The 23034-nt window shown below is 36.9% G+C and overlaps 1 protein-coding gene across 1 annotated transcript; it reads left to right on the top strand.

The window, feature by feature from the left end:
* The first annotated feature begins 8124 nt into the window (after positions 1-8124).
* On the top strand, positions 8125-8580 carry LOC130881795 (elongin-C). Its single transcript, XM_057781576.1, has one exon. It carries the CDS (start codon positions 8229-8231, stop codon positions 8565-8567), a length of 339 nt encoding a protein of 112 aa, XP_057637559.1. The 5' UTR covers positions 8125-8228; the 3' UTR covers positions 8568-8580.
* Positions 8581-23034: the final 14454 nt, after the last annotated feature.

Genomic DNA, 23034 nt, shown 5'->3' with positions numbered 1-23034 from the left:
ATCAAACTAGAAAACATAAAGTAAAATGTGTAGATAAATATATTTATTACAAAATGTTCTATAATAGTTTTCAAAATGAGAGGCAATGTAATGCCCACAGGCAAAGGAATGGCTACATGAAATATGAAACATCCCCTCATTAGAATACCAGATAATTACAAAGAGTGAAGTAAAGTTCTGTATGCTGACAAAAAAAAAAAAAAAAATTTCCCGGGAGATATTACTCAAGTGATGTAAAAAAGAGAACTAAAAGCAAATTATATACTAGCATATAGTGTCTATACATTATGTTTCATTTGTAGCTTTGAAATTATGTAAGTACATTTCTTTCTTCCATTTCCTCTCTCCATAGCCTCTCCTATAACCCCTCCCCATTCTCCATCAATTCTCCCTTTTAACCAATTGTTATTGCATGCATATATGTAAATGTACATCAACATATATTCTTAAATATAATCTGTCCAGTCTGGTTAGTACTACTTATATTCCTGCTTTCAGGGATGACCATTTGGCACTGGACAACCAACTAATGTGCTCTTCTCTGGGAAGACCAGACATCTCTCCTGCTCCCAGCTTTTCTCAGTTACCTATTGTTCTTTGTGTAAGTCTTTATGCTTCTTTTTAAAATAACTGCTTGTCGAAAATAAAAAAAATACCTAATATTTATTTAGCTTTCCTCCTGGAAATACACACACACACATGCATGCACACATGTATGTATGTATATATGTGTGTATACATATATATATACATATATATGTGTGTGTATATATATATCAATTAGAATATTGTGAAGATGCAATGTAATAAGACATGTAATTATCTATGAAGTACCCTCCTGTTATTGACTGCATGTAAATGAAATCATTTTAATACTTAGTAATTTATTATCAATATGAATTTTATAACTATGTGGGTTGACTGAGTGGTGATGTGCTGCTGTCTCCTGACCTGTGTCCAGTAAGACTGTAGTAGCTGGATACCTTCCTTAGCACTCATCATGGTCTTCTGCCTGGGCTTCTAATGGAAGGCACATCAGGGCTGCTTTTGCAGTAAAAGTCCAAGGCACAAGATTCCTGCACACTTCTGCTTCTATGGCATTTGTAAGCCTCACGACTAAGTAGCATATTTTTATGAATCCATTTAAAAAAAGAAAATAGAAAGTGATTTTTTTGGCTCTTACCTATAAGAACCTCTCACAAGGTAAGTCTAATCTTTCCAAATTTTTTATTGGAGGATGAATTAAGAAATTTAGAAAAAGTATCTTCCAAGCACCATACTATTGGGCAACAGTAGAGTGGAAGGTTTACTGTTCCTCTGACTCTCAAGTCCGTATTTTGAAAACAATATCTGCAGAACGCTGCTGATTTCCCTCTCTCAGGAAAGCCATTTTCCTCTGCATATTTTCAATTTCAGTTTTAGCTTTTCTTTTGCACTGTTTTAAGAAGCTGGCTCAAAAGCAGCCTTCTTCTTTTGCACACTTGGTTGATGCAGTCAAAATTCTCTTGAATCTGATTTTTATATATCAAACTGGTTGCTGCTAATGTTCTAACACTTTATCTTAACACTCTCATCATACATTGCAATATTTAGGTGAGCAGCTGCCACATAACTTTGGCTTTTAAGATGGCTCACTCTCTGGGTGTAGGATGTCTGAGATAACACATCTTCATAGTTACCACTTTGGTTGCCGTGGCATTTCATAAACATAGAACATTGACTCAGTAGCTGAAGCTGCCTTTTTCTGACTTGTTTTCACTCCCCAAACATTTTAGAAAAGTGATTTTATTTGTTATTACTTTTAGGGTTTGGGGTGTGTTGTTAAAATCACTACTTTCTATGGTTTGAGTAAGTATCCCACAAAGGCAAGTGAACAAAATCTTGAACAAAAATCATGGCATTGTTGCAAAATGATAGCTACTTAAGAGATGAAACCTTGTGAAATGAGGTCAGAACATTAGAGGGTGTGCCCTAAAGGACTTTTGGGGATCCAAGTCCATTTGTATCATTCACCTCTCTCTGTCATAAGGTGAACAGCTGCTTCTGACCCATTCTCCTACGGTGATGACTATGCACCACAGGCCAATGATAAGTTAGCTGTGGATTGTGACCTCCGAAACTCTGAGCCAAGCAGCCTTTCTTTTTATAAGTTGGTATGCTCTTTATCATAATTCTGGATTTCAACACACTATTATACTTTCTGACTCCTTGAGAAGATTCTGACATGGGAAGCTCTTGAGTTATTGCTGATGCTCATGGCCTAGTGATCATACTTTGACCAATAAACCCCTTTAAGAAACAGTTTTGAGGGATAGATTCATAAAATAACAAAGGACAAATTCATTTAAAAATACAGTGAAAGAGATTAAGGCTTATGGTAAAGAATCATTGAAATCTGAAGTGACTTATTCAACATATTTTATAACATGGCTAACTCTTTCACTCTTTGTCTCTGTCTATCTGTCCCCATCTCTCTCTTCTTCCCTCCCTTCCTTTTTCCCTCCTTTGCTCCTTCTCTCATGTTACTATATATTCCAGGTTATCTTCACAAGTAGTAGGCCTCGCTTTCCCTCAGCCTCTTGAGTAGTAGGATTTACAGGCAAGAGCAAACACATATAACTATATGTTTTCAGTTTTCTGATTTCCCTACTTCCTTTTCTCTTGTGGGATTTTATGTATCATGTTGATTCTAAGTCTCTCTATCTTATCATTCTCTTTGATATAAATTTCTTCTACATATTTTCACACTCAGAGAAACTTGTTTACAAGAAGACCCTCTGTCTCTGAGGTCTTGATTATCAGTGCTTTTTCTCTACTTTGGCATGGTGATGCTTTCTGTAATTGTACTTTATCTTGTTTTATTATTTCAGAGATAAGCACTTGCTATATATTTATATCAGGCCTGAAACTTACCATGCAGATCAGACTGACTTCAAATGTACAACAGTTCTCTGTCTTTCCCTTTTGTGCCATCAAATTTAGCAACCTACATAGTTTATTAACAGTTATAATAGCATAATTCACTTTCTTTCTCCTCCACTCAACTAGAAAGAAAGAAACATGTTCAGTTGGTTAACTTTGGAGTTCTGGTACCAGAATTCTTGAAGGAATTTTGTTGAAACTGCTCAGTTTAACACATTAGCATTTTATTGTTAGCTGTCTGGGTGGTTTGTGATGCTTTTGTTGATAGTGAAGCAGGTGGATAACTGCTACTTAATCTTATTATGTGCTGATAATAAAAAGCAGAATATTTGAGTTAAAAATAAATAAGCCAGTGATGATTGGATGATTCCAATTTGCAGATAAATCTGATAGAACAAAAGGGTCTACCGTGTGACACACTGCAGCTCGCAGTACCACTAGGATGAATGAAGAGGTATTGGAGAGTTGGAAAAAATGGAGGAGCCAAGAGCTTTTCGTTTGTTTTTGCTTTATTTGTTTGCTTGTTTTGGTTTTATTTGTTTTTTTTGAATTTTCTTGTGGGGGACAGTGCAGGGGTGAAGAAAGGATGTGGGGAATCAGAGGTTAGTGGAACTGAGGTGTAGGATGTAAAATTCCCGAAGAATCAATAAAGACCAACCAGAAGAATATTTGAGGGAAACTGAAAATGTAGACAAAATGAGCTTTGCCAACGACTCTAGAAAGGGAGTCCAAGAAGCAGAACTCAAAATGTGGAATAGAGAGAAGGTAACAGAATCCAGAGACAGAAGCAAGGTCAGTGCTTGACGAGAATAAATGAGAGAAAATAATAGTGCTTTCTAGACAGAAAATCAAGAAGGACTAATGTACAAAAATTTATCCATTCATTGACTAGCATGTAGGTTGTTTTCAGTTTCTCATTACTGTGAGTAGAGCAGCAATGAGCATGCCTGAGCAAGTCTCTGTAGTAGGGTGAAGTATCTTTGGGGAAATATGTCCAAGAGTAGTACAGTTGGAATTTGAAGTCAGATCTCATCTTTCTGAGGAACCGCTACACTGATTTCCATCCTGGCCATACAAGTTTACCCTCATGCAGCAATGGATGATTGTGCCCCACTTATTCCACATCCTTGCCAGCATGGGCTGGCATTCTTTATTGGTCTTGGCCCTTCTGATGCATGTAAGATAAAATCCCAATATAGTTTTGATTTGCATTTCCCTTACGGATAATAATGCTCAACATTTCTTTAAGTGTTTCTCAGTCATTTCAGTTTTCTCTTTTGAGATTTCAGTCTTTAGATATAAACCTCATTTTTAATTGGGTTATTTGTTTTCTTGATGGCTACTTTATTGAGTTCTTTATACATGCTGCATATTAGCTTCCTCTCAGTTGTATAGTTGGAGAAATAAAAACTCTTTCCCATTCGATAATCTTATGCTTTGACTGAATGATGATGTCCTTTGCAGGACAGAAGCTTTTCAATTTCACGAAATCCCGCTTACTAATTGTTATTCTTGTTACACAGTCTAATACTATTTTGCTCAGAAAAATCTTTTCTGGTATCTATGATTTCAAGACTATCTCCTACTTTCCCTTATCTCGTAATCAATGTATCTGGCCTTATGTTGAGAACTTTGATTCATTTGGAGTTGAATTTTGTGCAGTGTGATAAGTATGAATGTATTTGCATTCTTCTAACATGCAGATATCCAGTTTGACCAGCACCATTTGTTGAAGATGCTGTCTCATTTTCAGTGTGTATACCAGGCTTCTTTACCAAAATTCAGATGTCCATGGGGGTGTGGACATATTACTGGACCTTCAATTATATTCTAATTGAACAAATATCTGTCTTTTTGTGCCCAGTAGCATGCTATTTTTATTACTATAGCTCTGAGTAAATTTGGAGATCAGGGATGGTGACCCTGAAACCAGTTCTTTTATCATTCTCCAGTGTTTTAGCTATCCTGAGGTGGTTTGTTTGCATTTATTTATTTATTTACATGTATGGGTGTTTCCATATATAGGTGAAAATTGCCCCTTCAATTTCTGTGGAGAATTGTGTTGGAATTTTTAATAGGGATTGCATTAAATGTATTGATGGCTTTTCTTAGGAAAGCCATTCTTGCCACATTAATCCTACTGATAAATGAACTTGGGAAATCTTTTTATCTTCTGATATCTTCTTCATTATTTTTCTTCAGTGTCTTAAAGTTTTATTGTGAGTTTTCACTTACTCAGTTAGAGTTATCCCCAATATATTTTTGAGACTTTCAAGAAAAGTATGTTTTCCTTGATTTCTTTCTCAATCTATTGGTCATTTGTATATAAAGATACTGGTGATTTTTATGTTAATTTTGTATTCTGCTACTTTTTGCTGAACGTGTTTATTTGTTGTAGGAGTTCCTGTTGAAACTTTTAGGGTTATTAACATATACTATTATTATCATCTGCAAATAAAGATACTTTGACTTCTTTCCTTCCCATTTATATCTTCTTCATCTCCTCCAGTTGTCTTATGGCTCTATATAAGACTTCAAGCACTGAGTTTAATGTGTATGGAGAGAGTAGACAACCTTATCTTGTTTCTGTTTTTACTCAAAATTATTTGATTTTTTATGCATTTAAGTTGATATTGGTTTTATGCTTACTGTAAACTGCCTTTATTATGCTTAGCTATCTTCCTTGTATCTCTAGTCTCTAAAGGACTTCCATCATAAAGAAATGTTAGATTATGTCAAAGGTCTTTTCTGCATTTAATGAGATAATCATGTGGACTATTTATATATGGTTGACTATATTTATCAATTTATATATATTGAATCTTCTCTGCATCTATGGGATAGAGCTTACATAATCATGGTGGAACAACATTCTTAGGTTTAGTTTGCATGTATATTGTTGAGAAGCTTTGCATCTATGTTCTTAAGGGAAATTGATCTGAAATTCTCTTTCTTTGTTAGATCTTCAGGTTGTGTAGGTATCAGAGTAACTGTGGCCTAGTAAAAAAAAAGAATTGGGCATTGTTCCTTCTGTTTTTATTTTAGAGAATAATTTGAACAGTACTGAGGTTACCTTTTCTTTATAAATCTGATAGAATTCTGCACTAAAACCTGGATGGTTTTGATGTTAGGATACTTAGTTGCTGCTTCTATTTCACTGGGGCTTATACGTCTGCTTAAATTGCTTATAATATCTTGACTTAACTTTGGTAGATGGTATATATTAATAAAATTATCTGTTTCTTTTAGATTTTCCAATTTGGTTCAATACATATTTTTAAAATATGTCTTTATAAATTACTTCACTTCCTCAGTCTGTTTTTTTACATCCTTTTTTGTTTCTAATTTTGTAAACTTGAATCTTCTCCCTTCATCTGTTAGTTAATTTGACTAAGAGTTTGTCAATATTAGTGATTTTTTTCAAAGAGCCAATTCTTAATTTCATTGATTCACTAAATTGGTTTTTTTGTTTGTTTTCTATTTTATTGATCTCACCTTTGAGTTTATTTCTTGCCATTTTTTCCTTTTGGGTTTGATTTCTTGTTTTTGTTTCTAGAGCTTTCAGGTGTGCCATTTAGTAGCTCAATTTTTTTTTATGTAGGCACTTAGTGCTATGAACTTGACTCTTAGAGCATCATTCATTGTGTCCCAGAAGTTTGGGGATATTGTGTGGTTTTGTTTTTTTTGTTTGTTTGTTTGTTTTTTGTTTTTTTTTGTTTGTTTGTTTGTTTGTTTCATTAAATTCTAGAAAGTCTTAAACATTTTCTTCCCCAATTCCTGTCTTGGCCCACTTTTCATTCAAGAGTGAGTTGTTCAGTTTTAATGAGTTGTAGGCTTTCTGTTGTTTCTGTTGTTATGGATATCCAACTTTAACCCATGGTGGTCAAATAGGATGCTGGGTGTTATTTCAATTTTCTTAAATCTGCTGAGACTTGCTTTGTGACCAATATGTAGTTATTTATGGGGAAATTCCATGGGGTGCTGAGTAGAAGACATTATCCTTTGTTTGGGTAGCATGTTCTGTAACTATCTCTTAGGTCCAGTTGATTTGTAATGTCAGTTATCTCCAGCATTTCTCTGTTTAGCTTTTGCCTGGATGGCCTGACTACTGGTATGTTGTTGTGGTGGTGCAGTTTCATTTTGTCCCCTTCTTTTGATTTGCCGGGCTGGTATTATTTACTCATTGTGTTTTCTCTTGCGTAGTTAGCCTCTTTAAGTTTGAGTTCACCTGCTACAACCTTCTGTGGGGCTGGGATTGTACATAGATGCTGCTTAAATTTGATTTTATCATGGAATGTCTTGTTTCCCCCTCTATGATTGGAAGTCTTGATGGATACAGTAGCTTGGGCTAGCATCTGCTATCTATCTCCTAGAGTTTGTAGAATATCTGTTCAGACACATCTGACTTTTAGAGTCTCTGGAGAAAAGTCAGGTGTTATTCTAATTTAACTGAAGAATCCTCCTTATGGCAGACTGGAGAGTATGCTTTATCTGTTCGTTTCTAGATGACATGGTCTGGCTTTATTTGATGTCTTCAATTTTATCTTCACTTAATTTTTTTCCCTACCTTTGGAGATCAGAGTTTCTCACTCTTAAAGTAGTTCATATGCTGAAGGTTTCACAGACATCACGAATTTTCCATAGAAACTCTGCCTACTCCTGTGAGGTAGAGTGTGGTCTCTCTGAGAAAAACCTTGTGTGTCAAAATTATTTCTAATTCCCAAGGTCAGCTACATTCTTACCATGGCATACAGACTGGATTTCATTTCTAATCCTTTTTCCAGTAGAAACTTCAAGTGTTCATCTATTTCACAGCAGATGACCTTGCTTTGGGGCTGTATGTTTAACTAAAATAACCAATCAGCCACAATTCAGTGGGGATTTAGAAACATGAGAGACAGGAACTCTTTTTGCAATGTTTAAACATGGCAATTATACTTCTCTTTGGATTTTGAGTGGCTTCCTATTTTTGGTCAAGCTAGATGCAAACTAAGTTTAAAATATCTCACATGTACCTAGAATTTAAATCAGAAGAAAATAGCAATGCCTGATAGTTTAAGAAAAGTAGCACCCAGTTGCTCACTATACTAAAATGTGAAGACTGACGGACGAGGAGGCAGGAAAGTGGGCAAATGTAATCCTCAGACTCAATTACCAAATTACAAAGATATTTAGAGAGGCAAAGAAACTTTGAGGAGAACGACAACGCGCTTCCTCCAGACGGAGCTGTGAGCCGACCGCGTCTCCGCCTCGCCAGGAAACTGCTGAAGTTCCTGTGGGATCAAGTAGAATTTTATAAGAACATAATGGATGGAGAAGAGAAAACCTATGGTGGCTGTGAAGGCCCTGACGCCATGTACGTCAAATTAATATCTTCTGATGGCCATGAATTTATTGTAAAAAGAGAACATGCATTAACATCAGGAACAATAAAGGCCATGTTGAGTGGACCAGGTCAATTTGCCGAAAATGAAACCAATGAGGTCAATTTTAGAGAGATCCCTTCGCACGTGCTCTCAAAAGTGTGCATGTACTTTACCTACAAGGTCCGCTACACTAACAGCTCCACCGAGATTCCTGAATTCCCAATTGCACCTGAAATAGCTCTGGAATTACTCATGGCTGCGAACTTCCTAGATTGTTAAATAAAATAAATTATAATAAAAAAAAAAAAAAAAGAAACTTTGAGTAGGAAGCAACTTATTTTAGTCCTTGTTCTTATTATGGAGGTATTAACATAAAATTTCTCCTGCTGGGGGCTGGGGAGATGACTCAGTCAGTAAAGAGCCTGCCTCATATACATGAGAGACTGTCTTCAGAGCTTCATCACCCATGGAAAATCCAGGTGTCATGACACATGTCTCTAATAAAACTGATGGAAAGAGCGTTCGATGGTGAAAAGAGACCAGCAAATCCTTATAATTCATTGATTATCTAGCCTGACTAAGTCAATAAGCCCCAGACGCAGGGAGAGACACTATGTCAAAATAATAAGGTGGAAAGCAGCTGCGGATGATGCCTGATGTTAAGCTTGGAGTTCTACAGGCATGTACACATATGCTAACATAACACATAAATAGCTTCTTCCATGTCCCCACAAACATGTATCCTTCCCCCATTCCACACACATATACACATACTCTCTTTTGCTTATCTGCTTCCTACAACACTATTCTGAATCTGGACTAGAACCCTGTATCAAGGATCAAGGATCATCGGAAAACTCCTCATATTCACAAGCACCTGCATTTCTCTGTGTAATTTTATTAATATTCTACTGCTACCTGAAGTTTTGAAATCCCCAGTTGAAAACAAGGGTAGAAACTTGCTAAATGCTCATACTCACTTCACATGGTCTTGTTTGGATTTCAGCAGCACTGCCTCACTTTCTTGCACAGTGAATCACATATGCTTTGTCTCCCAGCAACAGTATTTGAAGGCCCAGAGCTGAGGCCAGAGACTTTCTGTCATTCTAGCTGTAACTTTCAACCTAGGTAACAGCATCTTAGAGCTCAGAAATAACCAGGTTGGAAATATCCCCAAAGGCATAGAGAAGAATACCTCAGCAAAGCTATATCTCTCTCAGGCGGGGTCCATAGACTGTGGAACAGCCAACTTGGAGAGTCTGTTTGCATGGATAGACAGAAAAACATGATAGGAGAGGCTCTAGCAAGGCTGTTGGTTGAAGGGTAGAGGTTATCAACAAGAATATCACAGTCAACAAACTAAAACAACTCAGTGTTTATCAGCAGCACAATGCCAATGTTCTATAAAGACGAAGAAATAGATTCTCCCATTCAGAGGAGGTTGCCATGTCAGCGTTTTTTGGTGGACGCTAGTCTTAAGCCTTACTCTTTGTCAATAAATGAGCCCTATTCATATGGTGAGCCTATAGCAATGGGAAATTGCAGAACAGAATTGAGGCAATCAACACACTGCCCAAGATACTGTCTAAGCTGACTCTATTGAATAAGAAAAAGCTATATGGGGAACTCAGCAGGGAGTGTTTATGCTTTGCAAATGGTTTGGATGAGAGAGGTGGCTAGGGCTGTTGACCCACTGAGAGCCACTGGTTTGAGCTTGGAGTTCACACCAGAGATTAAGAAAATAAGAATTAAGGCTCTTTTTTTTGTGTAGATTAATTCTTTCTGCTTACTAAATAAATTAGTGGACCAAATTAAAACATAAGCCTGTCATTTACCTTAGTTAAAGGGATAAATTATGATCAAGTTTCTTAAAAGCCTGAATCAGGATATGTTCATTGTTATTCATTCTTACTCATTCTCCATAAGGGTGTGCAAATCAATACTTCGATCTCCTGATCTTCTAGTTCACTTTATTTTATGTACTTGAAACTGCATTAAACTGCCTCTCTAGAACAACTTGTCCATAACTCAGAAGTTAGTCTTATACTATGTAAAGGGATTTTATTGTAAACACAATTCACAGAAGCACTGACTATTTTAGGATCCACCTCCCAGCCACATGAACCAAAATAAGTCGAGAATTATAACGTGTATTGAAAAGTAGGCCATTGCCTCTCTTTCTTACTAGCAATTTAAGGTAAGTGCTACTTTCCACCAGGTCCCATGTTATGACAAGAAAAAACAATCACTCATCCACAATACTGAAAGTAAGAATCAAGTTCATTAAATATTTCTTTCATTGTAAAAGTCCTTCCAGCAATCAGTCCAGAAGCAAAGAAGGGATATTTAAGGTGATATGAAATATCGATGGCAGCAACCATGGGAAGGAGTTTTGTTCCAGGCACTGTCTGTAAAGAGACTTGCAAGGAGACACCATCATTGCTAAGTTGCCTGTGCAAGACTACAAATAATAACTATGATTATACTCAGAAAGCTCTTGACCACAAATGACAGGAATGCATGCCCCCATGACTGGCATTACCACATCCTACAACCTGCTCTCAGGGAAGCCCCCTTTTAAAAGTCTGTTGGTTAGAAAAATCTATACTTCTCTATAGAAGCCCATTTTTTGCTAACTGAATGTATTCTCTTTGATAAAATACCTACGCACTCCTCTGGATAGACACTGTAATATTTTTAAGTGAGTAAATACTGAACCATTCCTTGTTGCTTCTTTTCTTTTGTTCCCATCACCCATTCAAAATAAACTTTAAAAATTATAGTCTGTGAAGGAGGCATTTGTGATAGTGTCATTTCATTTGCCCTGTTGCTAAGGACCACAGTTTGCTGGTTTGTTGCTTATAGTAGCATATTTGTATAACCGTCTGCAAAGGCATTCACAAAAATTGCAGATCAAAGGGCTTCTGTTTCTCTATATAAAATATTAAATTAATAAGTGTTAAGATCACTTTTAAGTCACATAGAATAAAAACGATCCCAAAAGTACAAAGAACTAATCTCTATTTCCATCTTTATTCAGATTCTTGCTAAGCTTCCTTAAGATGGATGGGAAACCCTTCAAAGGAATTTGATCCGCCAACATTTCTCAGAAACCCTCCCCAGTGACCTTATCAGAGAGACCACCTTCTTTCTGAACAGAAGCTCTCCTGTGTGGTTTCAGGCTTAAACATTGTTTGTTGGGTTATCAGAAAGAGAAATGGAAAACAAGCCACATTACTTTGGAATCTCACACAAATTAGATAGAAAACTAAAACTCCTAAAAGATTAAGCTCCCCCCCTCCCCCGAAGCACATCTGAGAACAAAAAGAGCAGGTGTTTCAAACCACGCATGTACTTACTTGTTTATAAACTAGGTCTCTAAGCTTTAGCTCACAGTAGACACTACCTACAGTGGCCCGCTGTGAAAGAAACAACCTTGATCTTAATGGTTCATAGTTCTAGTAAAATAAAAGAATGAAATCATTATCGTAGACACTATAACATTATAGGAAGATAGGTAGGTAGTTAGCACAGATATAGATAAATGTCTCAAAAACAAAAACCATTTGAGAACTGGGCAATCGAAAACATAATATCATACAAACCAGAGGTGACTTTGATGGCTTTTAAAGATTACAGAAGGCTTCTCAAAAGTGGTCATACAGGCTAGATCCTATAGAAAGAATAGGATTGAATGAAGTAAGGATGAGAATTCCAGACAAAGTTCACAACTAAATGCATGGCAACTTCAACAAATGACAAGGTAATCCACTGTGATCACAGGATGGAGGAGCTATCAAGGAATACAGCTAAGAAGCAGACATGACTCAAATTGTATACGGTGCTGTGTACCAGATGTGTTGGCATATTCATCATCCCCTGGATACCTCCCACACTGTCCACATTTTTGACTTCTCTCTGTTCATACCTACGGTTTCATAGTAAGGTTAATAGTTTGAGTAAATAAGGAGATTGTACAGCAGATTTTTCCCATGAGGAAAAAAAAAGAGAGTAGGATTGAGAATATCAAGGTATAAGTAGAAATGCACGACCTCTATTTTCTACGAGCTTTAATGTTCTCTTTGAAGTAGGCAAGAAAGTACTATGTTCATTATCTGGGGGCTAAAAGGGGGTGTGGAGAAGGGTAAAATAGCAAATTTCAGGACATCCTAGTGAAAGGCGTGTGGTGAAGCACAGGCGTTAAAAAAATCTACTGTGAGCACTGTGAATATAATTCCTAATATATACCTCCAGACAAGATCCTCTGGACTCACTCCTCTTAACTGCCATGTGGGGGCAGTCAAGCCAATACTCATTTTACTACATTGGAGGCCAGCCATAACCTGCTCCCGGTCAATAAGCTAATAATATGTCTATGATCTAGTCCCAGGATAGTGGAGAAAGTAAGTAGGGATATCATTTGATTAGAAAGACTGTGCCAGCTTATTTATATGCTCATGTGTCTAATGAGATGACAGTCACTGAGTATTAAAGAAAGGTCTAGTAGTTCATTATGCATGTATAGGAAAAATGTCTGGGTGGCCAGTGCCAAAGATGTTTCACCTTCAATAAATAAGGAATGAGTAACAAAGCATTTGCTCTGCCTACTGACATGGTAAGTGGTAAACATTTCCACAGAAGTCTCTAGCTACTGCAGGGACTTCTGGTGACAAATAGTGACTGGCATCCTTTGGGGTAGTAGTGGCAGAGCCTATGCAAATGAAGCAAACACAGCAACTGCGGTAGGACTTCTAATCAACAAAGCGATAAGCCAGTAATTAGGTTTCAACTGACTCAGACCCCATTCTAGGCATTAATTGGGTGGGAAATATGTAGATTGCTAGTTAATAATAGAACAGTGAGAGTTCCAGAGTCATTTTCTTCCTGTTCAATCTATTTGTTTGATTGCTTCTATGGCAAACACTTGATCTTCTTCGGATATGTTTAGCGATTTGAGAGGTCATTAAAAGCAGCTATTTATTAATTAAATTAGAACAGTCTTTAAAGAGCAATGCTTGTACCCTTGGCCTATAGAAATTTGTTTTGAAAATTGGAAGCTGATGGGGTGACATTACTTCAGAGAACACCTCTGGATGAGGGAAGAGGAAAGCCTACATCTTATATCTGTGTGTGTGCAGAGAGGCCACAGGGACCCTAAAACAAGACTCAAATCTGGAAATAAACAACATTAAAGTTGCCCTACTATTTACTCATTTTAGACAAGATTATCTGACTGGTGAGATTGCAGGATTTTTATTCACACCCATAGCCCACACACTCTCATTTTCGTGTTTACAGTTCAGGCTCTTCTCTTCTAAATTTCTTATACTTTCTAGAAAATCCAGATAAGTTTTTTCTAGTATAACTAACTCGGTTTACTTTGCCTTAAGTTGGGTTAAGATCTACATTTGGGCCTGTCTCTGTGCAAAGGCATGCGACACATGCCATGTCATTAAATGGCACATAGAAAATATTTCTAGACCTGTTTCATACTGTCTAGAGGTGATGCAAAATATAGAAGCCAACTGAAGCTAAGACAATTGAAAGTGGGGTAATGACATCAAGGAAGGCATTGCTAAACTTCGTTTGTATTGGAACAACATGGGGTTTGGGAGTGCTTCCCTTCGGTGGTAGGGACCAGGAGAATGCACTTTTCTATAGGATGTAGGACCTTAGATGATTCTGCAAGGAGAAATTAACAAAAGAGTACATGATTCACAAAAATATTATAATTATAAAACAGAGTATTTTGAAAGCAATATAATTCTGAAACACACACACCCACAAGTGCATGTATAAAAAAGACCTTGGACTGCCCATAGGGCAGGGAACCCTGACTGCTCTTGGGACTGGAGAGGGAGAGGGAGGGGAGTGGGGCATGGGGAGTGGGGAGAGGAGGAGGGAAAAGGGAGGCAGGGAGGCGGCGAAAATTTTTAATTAAAAAAAGAAAAAAAAAGAAAAAAAACCCTTCCTGTTTACCAATTCAGATACAAAGATTAAGTTGCAGTTATGAAGATCCAAGCCATAAGACTGAGACAAGTCAATGTGAGTTTGTAATTGTTTTCTTTTACTTTGTTTTGTTCCTGTGGTACTCAGGAGATCCCACTGGGAAACTTGAGTGTTTGCTGCTAGGCCTGTATCAAAGAGGACATGAGGGTTGGAACAAAAATACTGTGAAAGAATCTATAACTCCGACAAGCAAGGCAACAAAATAACAAAGGGCAAGGACAAGTGGCCAAAGGCAAATCTCAGGAGCTTAGGGAGGAGAGGAGAGAAGAAGGATGCATTTTAAACTGTGGCAGAATTAACTTCTCATTCAGAAAATGCATTTAGATAATTGTAAAGAAATTGTTGCCACATGAAAAGCATATTGCATGCTGGGTAGAGTAACCAGAGTATAATGTAATCCTCATAATACACAATAATACAAGAGTCAACTTTTGTGGAAAATGAAGGAAAAATGACATCAGAATTGTTTTGTTAATTCCCAATGTGAAAAAGATCATAGGTCATAGAAGTGAAATGAAAACTTCTCTGAATTCTGTCCTGTTACCACATCCTATTCTCCATTACCCACATATGTTGATGAGCTTAAGATTCACTGTCAATACCTTTTGCTCCGACCCCCTTTTCTACCATTTAGCAAAGCAATCTGCCCAAAATGTGTTAACTCATGATTTCTATTGCTATCATTCTAGTTATATATCCTCATGTTAGTTAAAGTTTTCTAGTCAAGTGAAGATGTAGGTGATGGCTCTGGGAACATGCCTGATAATTCCTGAAGACCTATAAGGGCAGTGAAGTTTAGAGACACAACCATTATTTGTACTTCATGAATATTAATTGAACATCTTTTTCTTCATTAACAGCAACATTAAAACATAACAGACTAGACCCACATTAAGTTGACGGGCAACAGCTTAAGAACATGAGACGGTAGGATGCAAGATGTCTAAAGTTGAGTGGTGGTATAATGCACAGTCAGACAGTGCTGGCACTGAGGACTTGGCTCCTTGACATTGTAGCCAATTCCCTTCACTTCTTCACTGCTTCAAAAAAGCAGTGGTGTAAGTAGTCTAAACACAGTTACAATGAGTACATAAAAGATGCAAGGCCAGAAAGATTGGTACCAACCAAACAAGAGCTCCTTTCTAAGTTTGGGTGCATAATTGTTCTGAAAAGAATTTATTACATTACTAAGATGAAGGAAGGTCTGGAGACAGGTGGAGATGTCACCTTGCATACCACACATTTTCTAATTAAAGACTGTGGCTATTTGTTAAATAAAATATTTAACATATACACGTCAACATAAATATATTTGCCTTCACAACTTAATCCGAATGTTAAATGATCCCCCAGAAACCCCACATAAGTGATGATGAAGAACAGCAATCATAATTATGGGAAAGGTAAAAATAACCTGCATATATTACAGAGAAAAAAATTTCCTATTCCTTCTTACCAGATTTCATCTTGCAGTGAATACCAATTCTTAAGAAGGCTTTGATTTGTCAGATAAATATCTGGTAGCAGAATGAGAATATGTGTGGGCAAGCCACGATTTGCATCTGCTTTAATTTAGTAAGGTTGCTCTAGTAAATGAGAAAAAAAAAAAGAACTTAATTTTATTCTGGCCCTGAGAATTATTATGAGTGACTCACAATGAATGTTGCATCATGGAATATTAATAATAATTTCTAAAGTAAGCCTGCAGGCTGGGTCTTTATTACATTCTCTTGCAGTGTTTTCAAAGTTATTGAGAATGTCAGCTTAAAATAAAAGGACGCTCATGAGTGATGGCTTATGGGCCACATGGATTGTCTGTGATTTGGAGTGCTTGTGTTTAATTTGAAATCTACATTGCTATTTTTGTTAGACTCCTGTCCATGTCCCTGCTTATGGGGAACGAGATGACCTTCTTAGGCATTTCTATTCAGCAGCATTTAAAATAGTTTCTGAAATTCATGACTAAGGGAAAGTAAATTTGAACCTGTCTCTTCCCATACCCCTTACAAAGCTATCTATTTTGTGATATCAGGCTCATTTATATGCCTATCCAACCATTCAATTTCATTGCCTATTAAGACAAGTCCTCTAAAGTCCTTAGCATAGTGACTGACAGAGGGCTAAGTATTAAACACATGCTAGTTATCCTTAGCAGTTATTTTAAGATTCCTTCTTTCTCTTTTATGCAAACCTTCAGACTCTGCAGCTACAATAACAGGATCCTTCTCCTGTCTTCCCTACTTGCAGGAAACCTGTACAGTTTATTCTCCCTCCTTGCACTTCTGGTTTCCCTTCTATAAAATATGGATAACCAACCTTATTCTCATTTTTGTTTTTTGAAGGATAAAAGATGTGTGAGCCTGTTACTGGTATAAATTTTATTATTTTTTATTATAAGTACAAGAACCACTCAAACAACTTCTATATTACATTTACATTATCATATATTCAATGGCTCAAAGGTTAAGAGCACTGCCTGCTCTTCCAAAGGTCCTGAGTTCAATTCCCAGCAACCACATGGCGGGCTCACAACCAACTGTAATGAGATCTGGTGCTCTTTTGAGGAAGAGAACTGATAAGTTGCCCTCATCAACTTAGACCATGAAACCCAATATGGATAAGTTCAACAGCACCCCAATATATGGGCTGCCAACGCATGCTTCAGCATTCATATTCCATTTATACCACTCTACTTCACCCCCTATATTTGTTGGACTTATGTCTCCATATTTTCTTGCAATCCATATGCTCTCTGTATATGTTGAAATAATAGTTCTTTTCTGTGGATTCTGTGGCTTCAGATTTCAGACACATCCTTCTGAGGACCCTCACTTTGGTCAGAGAGTCTGAATCTTGAGGTTCATTCAAAGGCTGTTACTAGGCACTGTCCACTGGGGCAATACAAGGCTAGGGATGCATTCATATAGACTTATATTTCTTACCTGGGCTTAGGAGCCCAGTAAAGTTTTCTCAGGAATCTAATCTCAGATAGGTAGTTGCTTGATGATATCTCTTCAGTCTTCTTCAGGCTGAGAAAGCTTTCCCATTACCTTATTCTGTGAAGATTTTAGGTGCCCAAATTTCCATAGAGAGAATAAAACAAGATAAATACATTAGATTTTCTTTTATGTTCTTGTTTCTACGTAACCCAGCATCTCAATTCTGTTATAGTCACAAGCCCATCAGCTTTAGGGGAGAGAACAAGAATCACAAAGGTGAATGTCATGACTCCATGATGTTTCAGCCTGGCTAGACCGACGCGTGTTTCTCAGAACTCCCTTTTGTGTTTCTGGTTAGATTGGCCCTTAGAAGAATCCCCTGAAAGTTAGAGAGCAGCAGTGAGTCACTAACCTCTCATTTCTACTGTTGAAAAGTGGGAGTAGATGCTTTTGAAACTCGCATAACTTCCTTGAGCTAGAAGATGTAACTATAGGTGCAGGTGTGTAACATCATCTTTGAGAAATAAAATAGATTGAATTCAATTGAATCTAGTATTCATGATGAAATAAAAATATGAAATATAAGTATAAATAAAGAGCAACAGCTCTCTTCATTTCCACTGATCATGTTTTTTCGGCAGTGTACATTCATTTAGGAGAACTAGCGTCTCTTTATTATTGATTAGATTCTTAGCTTAGTTCTTCCTCAGGAATGTCATTTTTTTCCGGAGCTTGTTTCTTGATGTCTAGAATCCCGCTTTCTTCTGCTTAATGAAAGGCATATTCATTGAGAGTTTTGTGCAACATGCTCCGATCTCTCCATCCTTTTTCTAGCAACTTATTCCAAATCCTTACCCACCCAACTTTGTGTGTATGTTTTGTACATATATATACATATATTGTATGTATTTACTTTATAATTATATTACCTGACAAAGAATCTGAACTATGAATGAATGGTCTTTAAAAATACCACAAACCAATGGATATAATTATTTTTTTAATTTATTTATTTATTATGTATACAGTCAAATCTCATTACAAATGGTTGTGAGCCACCATATGGTTGCTGGGAATTGAACTCAGGACCTTTGGAAGAGCAGGCAAAGCTCTTGACAACTGATCATCTCTCTAGCCCCATATAACTAATTTTTGAGGAAAAAATTATAGTTTGTTCTAATTTATAAACCTCTAGAAAAAGAAAACCTATGCAATGTTCAAAAGTATCAAACTCACACAAAAAAAGAGAATGCTGTCTGTCTGTCTGTCTATCTCAAATACCTTAAGTACACTACCTTCCCTTCCTGATCATGTTATGTGAATTTGACCACAGCTCAAGGTGTGTTTTAATTACCTTACAGAGAAATATGAGAAAATAGTTGTGAGGAAGAGGAGGCATGATGCATCTTCATATAAGGACTGCAGATGTGGCTAATTGGTGAAAGTGTGGGCCTGATTTTGGAGCAGGTTACTTATCTTTGGTAATTGGATTCACTCCTTTTCACCATTCCTTGGCTCTTAATGGAATTGCTATGCAACTTTGCCTTGGAAGAGGAACCACCGTACTTCTATGAAAGTAGGTAAATGAAGTAGTCACATGGGTGTCTACAAGTTAGATCTCTGTGCCTGTTGTACAATGGTCCTGATTCTTACTAAACCCTGAACAGTGATATTTAAGTATTGCTTTCCCACCATGTAAAACATCTTAGGATTAGAGAATAATGCATCTTTCCAAGATGAAGAGAAAAAGATTGTATGTATGTAGAAATGGGGAGTAATATAAAATGCTGAAGATTACAGATCTCTACATTATAAGTCATCTTTTCATACTTTACCATCTCTTTCTGTACTCAAATGTGACAAGAAAAACAAACAAGCCAAGTCATTCATTTACTAGACTCCAGCAGCATCTTCACATTTAGTCTTAGGAAATGGGACTATATTCCTTAGGATTTTTTCCCTTTAAGGAAACTTGCCCTTCAAAGTCATTCTCTTACCATTGACACCTTCCCAAGTCCTGTGCTAGTCTAGCTCATATAAAACTGCATATAAAAATGTCTCATCCATATGCTTCTTTATTTAGACACTGGCTTTTGAAATGGAAGTTTTCTTCAGTTTAAAAATAATTCTCCTGTGCTGCACAGCAAGCAAAGAAATCTAATCTCAGCAGAGTTTGTTCTGCTAAGTTGGTGACCCTGAGCGTGGAGCTACGTGTTATCAGAATCTTAAATTCTACATTATCCCCAAAAGAGAAAGGCCATTGCAGAAAAACTCAATAAAAAATAGTAGTTTCCAAATACATTCACAAATTCTTCCAACACAGAAGGCAATGAGGCCAACACAAATGTGTTTTTCCCCGTTCCGTATGTGGATGGTTGCTAGAGAGATAGTTGTAAAGTCTACCTCTTGAAATGTCCTTCTATATGTTAAAATCATATTTTATTAGACTCCAATAGATCTCAATAAAATATTTCTACCACCATGTTGAAAATCACTAACTATTCCCATTGCGTGTCAAGATCATACTATCCTGAAGCCCATACATTTCCTATTGGGAGTTAACTGAATATACAAGATGAAGCACTTGATAGATTTTTCTGTTATTTATGTGTTGGTTATGCTTCTATTCATTAGAGATTATAGTGTTATAAGAGCAGCCAACTCAGTAGGGAAGCCGGAAAGACACATTCCTGTTAGCGAAGGACTGTCTGGGGCCCCTCATGAAGAACTGATTCTAAAATAGGTCAGGAAAGGTGAATTTATCCTCCTGTGCTCCGCTATGTTATCCACTTACATCCCAAGAGGACGAGGAAACACTCCTGTATTTAGATGGAGTCAACTGTGAGCTAAGTGTTGGCATTCCTTGAATCAACAACAGTTTAATAAAAGACTTTAGTGACAAGATTTATAAATGAGATCTCAAAAGAATATCCATTCCACAGACTTTTTGGAATGAAGACCAGCTTTGCCACTGGCCTGGTCTGGATTTACATCACAGCCTTCAGATGCTGTAGATATTTCTCCTGGGTAAGAAATTTTACCTTAAATTCTCAACGCCTTTATGTGTAAAGCTAAGGTCACAGTATGAACATTTCGGTGAGACACGATGATCAAATCCCTTGACACAGGTCACACATCTTAAGGAACTCTAACTGAGGTAATCACAGAATTTGCTCACTAGGGTAGGCATTTGGTAACCTGGCATGCAGACTGAGGGGAAAGAATAACAGGGAACCTCCAGAATGGTTTCTGAGACTTTAGAATCAGAATCAATAACATGAAGTAACAGTAGACAGCCATCATTCACCTCATCCTATACAATGTCTATTGGATGTATGCTTCCTCTTGTCATTCTGGCTTGTTTCTCTGAACAGTTGGATGTAGTTAAATAGTAAGGCAAGTTACTAGCATAGTATTGCTTAAGGAGACAACTTCAGCTTCCCTTATCATATACTAGTGAAAAATTAATATGATGTCTATCTCGTATAGGAGTTGCCTTGCCTTGCTTTGTCACAAAAGTAAAATAATTTCACCTGCTGAATTTTCCTTCTGTGTAGAAAAATTCTTGTCTCCTATAAGAGCCTAGAGCAAAATTTAGATGCTGCCCAACTTTTCATGTCTCTGTGTAGGAATCCCATACCTTTTTAGCACACCTGTATTCATCCCTTTGGATAGCAAAAGAATGGCTTCAAACATTATCCCAATATATTTTGAAACTCTAAAAAAGGAGGGAGAAAACAAAATATGTTTTGAATGTCCATAAACTAATTTTGGAAGGGTAGGAGATTTTGATTCTGTGTTTTTATTTTGTTGTTGCTATTGTTTTGGAGGGAGAAGTGTTATTTCTTCAAATAGGGTAATACTTTTTAAACCAGACAGATTTGGTAGTTACCACCCAAGCCTCCATCAAACTCACAACAGTCCTCAGGCCTCAGCTTCCTAAATACCAGGATTACAGGAACGAGCCATATCATAAGATCCAAAAATTGATTTTAACTTGCAGAAAAAAATGCTACTTACTGCTTCAGAAACTCTTTCTAAATCAGAAAGAATTTATGGTTGACTAAGAGGTCCTAGAGATGAATGTCCAGGATGTCTTTAAACTTAATACCCTAGAAGTTCACTGAAACAGATTCACTCATCCATCAACTCACTCGCAAAGGACTAGGACAACTGGTTTGTGTTTAGTCTTGTTTTATCTTCTTCTAAGATCATCATTGAATTCATATTTAAGTTATTCCATCTATAAACACCTTAGCTTCAATGACTTTCACCTCCACCAGACTTTAAACACATATCTCCCTCTTAGTCTCGGAAAGTAATTCCTACTAAGTTCTAGAACGACCACAAATAAGGGCTTGGTTCCTTTAACTGTCCAGCAAGAATCCTCGATTCTTACTCCTCTACTGACCCTTCACTCTCTGCTTCTTGCCTGTATTTTTGATCATCACTGCAACCATTTTTTTCATCCTACCTTTAATGATCCATCTTGGTAAGTCTTAGCTCTTAATCATCTTAAACTTCTGTTCTCTTCCTTCCTGCCAAGGCAATGTGGAATAATTTCAGAGAAACTGTACCAGTTATGAGCATCCATGGCATTCTGCAGAGTGTTCATCAATATATGGTGATCTTTGACAGTCTTCTTCCGTAAATCTTACAGTCACCTCACCACAAAATCCACCTGCCACCTGAGGGCAAGCCCGTGACTTCGTCTACCCAAATGTCTAACTTTCCCAGCTCTAGCGACTGGCAGAGTTCCTGGCACATTTTAGGTAATCATAAATACTTGATAACTTAGTAAACACTGATTTCTCCTCTAAGCCTCAGAGAAACACTTCATAGTCCACTAATGACACCAGAAAGTTCTATTTCTCTGTTTCCCATCCCACTTGCTATCTCAAGAAAAAACTCAAATTCTCTTTTCTTCTATTTTTGTGACAGGGCCTCACTCTATATATCATGGGCTGACTTCAACTCAAGAAAATCCTCCTGCCTCAGATTTACAAGTACTGGCATGACTGGAAGGAGCCACACATCAAGCATATACTCTTTAATATTTTATAAATGTTGTTTCATTAATCACTCATTTTATCTTCAGAGCTTTCAACTATTTCTTCAAAGAGTTTTCTAATGTCTTCACAAACTCAGATTTCTACATCTCAGGAAATCTTTATTTTTTATTTTACTACTTATTTGCAAAGGATTTGCTCTCTCTTCAACACCCCTTAGATTTTTCTATTCCCTCAAATAGGATACATACACTTAGTAGTCAATGTATGTACAGTCACAAAAATTGTGAATTTCCTAATTTACAAAATAAACCTTCAGCATTTAGCTCTAATGTTAATGCACCTCTTTAACCTTGGTTCTCATCTTCTTCTATAATGTTTTGTCTAGCTGCTTTTCTTTCCCTCAATTAAACCTCAGTGTCTTCCATGTGTCTATCTTAGTATTTTCCACCTGCCCTCTCGACCCTCATCCTGAGAGAGCTTATATACAGACTTTACTTAAGTCACACCTCCCACATAAAATAAACATGCTCTTTAATTTAATTTAACCTAACACCTTCCAATATAATACCCACCATCTTCATTACAATCACCTATAGAAACTTTATACCATTACCCAAGCAAGGTTTGGTAACTATCATGTTCTGTTCCCATTCCCACTGTCCCTCTGTAGCAGATGCTACTATATTAATACCTACCCAGAGCCTCTAGGGTCTTTTCATTTTTAAACATTTCATGACACATTGCTTAGCATTTTGCAGCTATCATTATAACCTTATGCCTCTGATT

The sequence above is a fragment of the Chionomys nivalis genome, chromosome 9 (genome assembly GCF_950005125.1).
Source record: "Chionomys nivalis chromosome 9, mChiNiv1.1, whole genome shotgun sequence".
Lineage (NCBI taxonomy): Eukaryota > Metazoa > Chordata > Mammalia > Rodentia > Cricetidae > Chionomys > Chionomys nivalis.
The sequence above is the reverse complement of the archived record's forward strand: the minus strand, read 5'-3'. Positions and strand labels throughout refer to the sequence as shown.

Bases quoted from the DNA above. Each gene is read 5' to 3' on its own strand.
- LOC130881795 (XM_057781576.1), top strand. From the start codon at position 8,229: ATGGATGGAGAAGAGAAAACCTATGGTGGCTGTGAAGGCCCTGACGCC.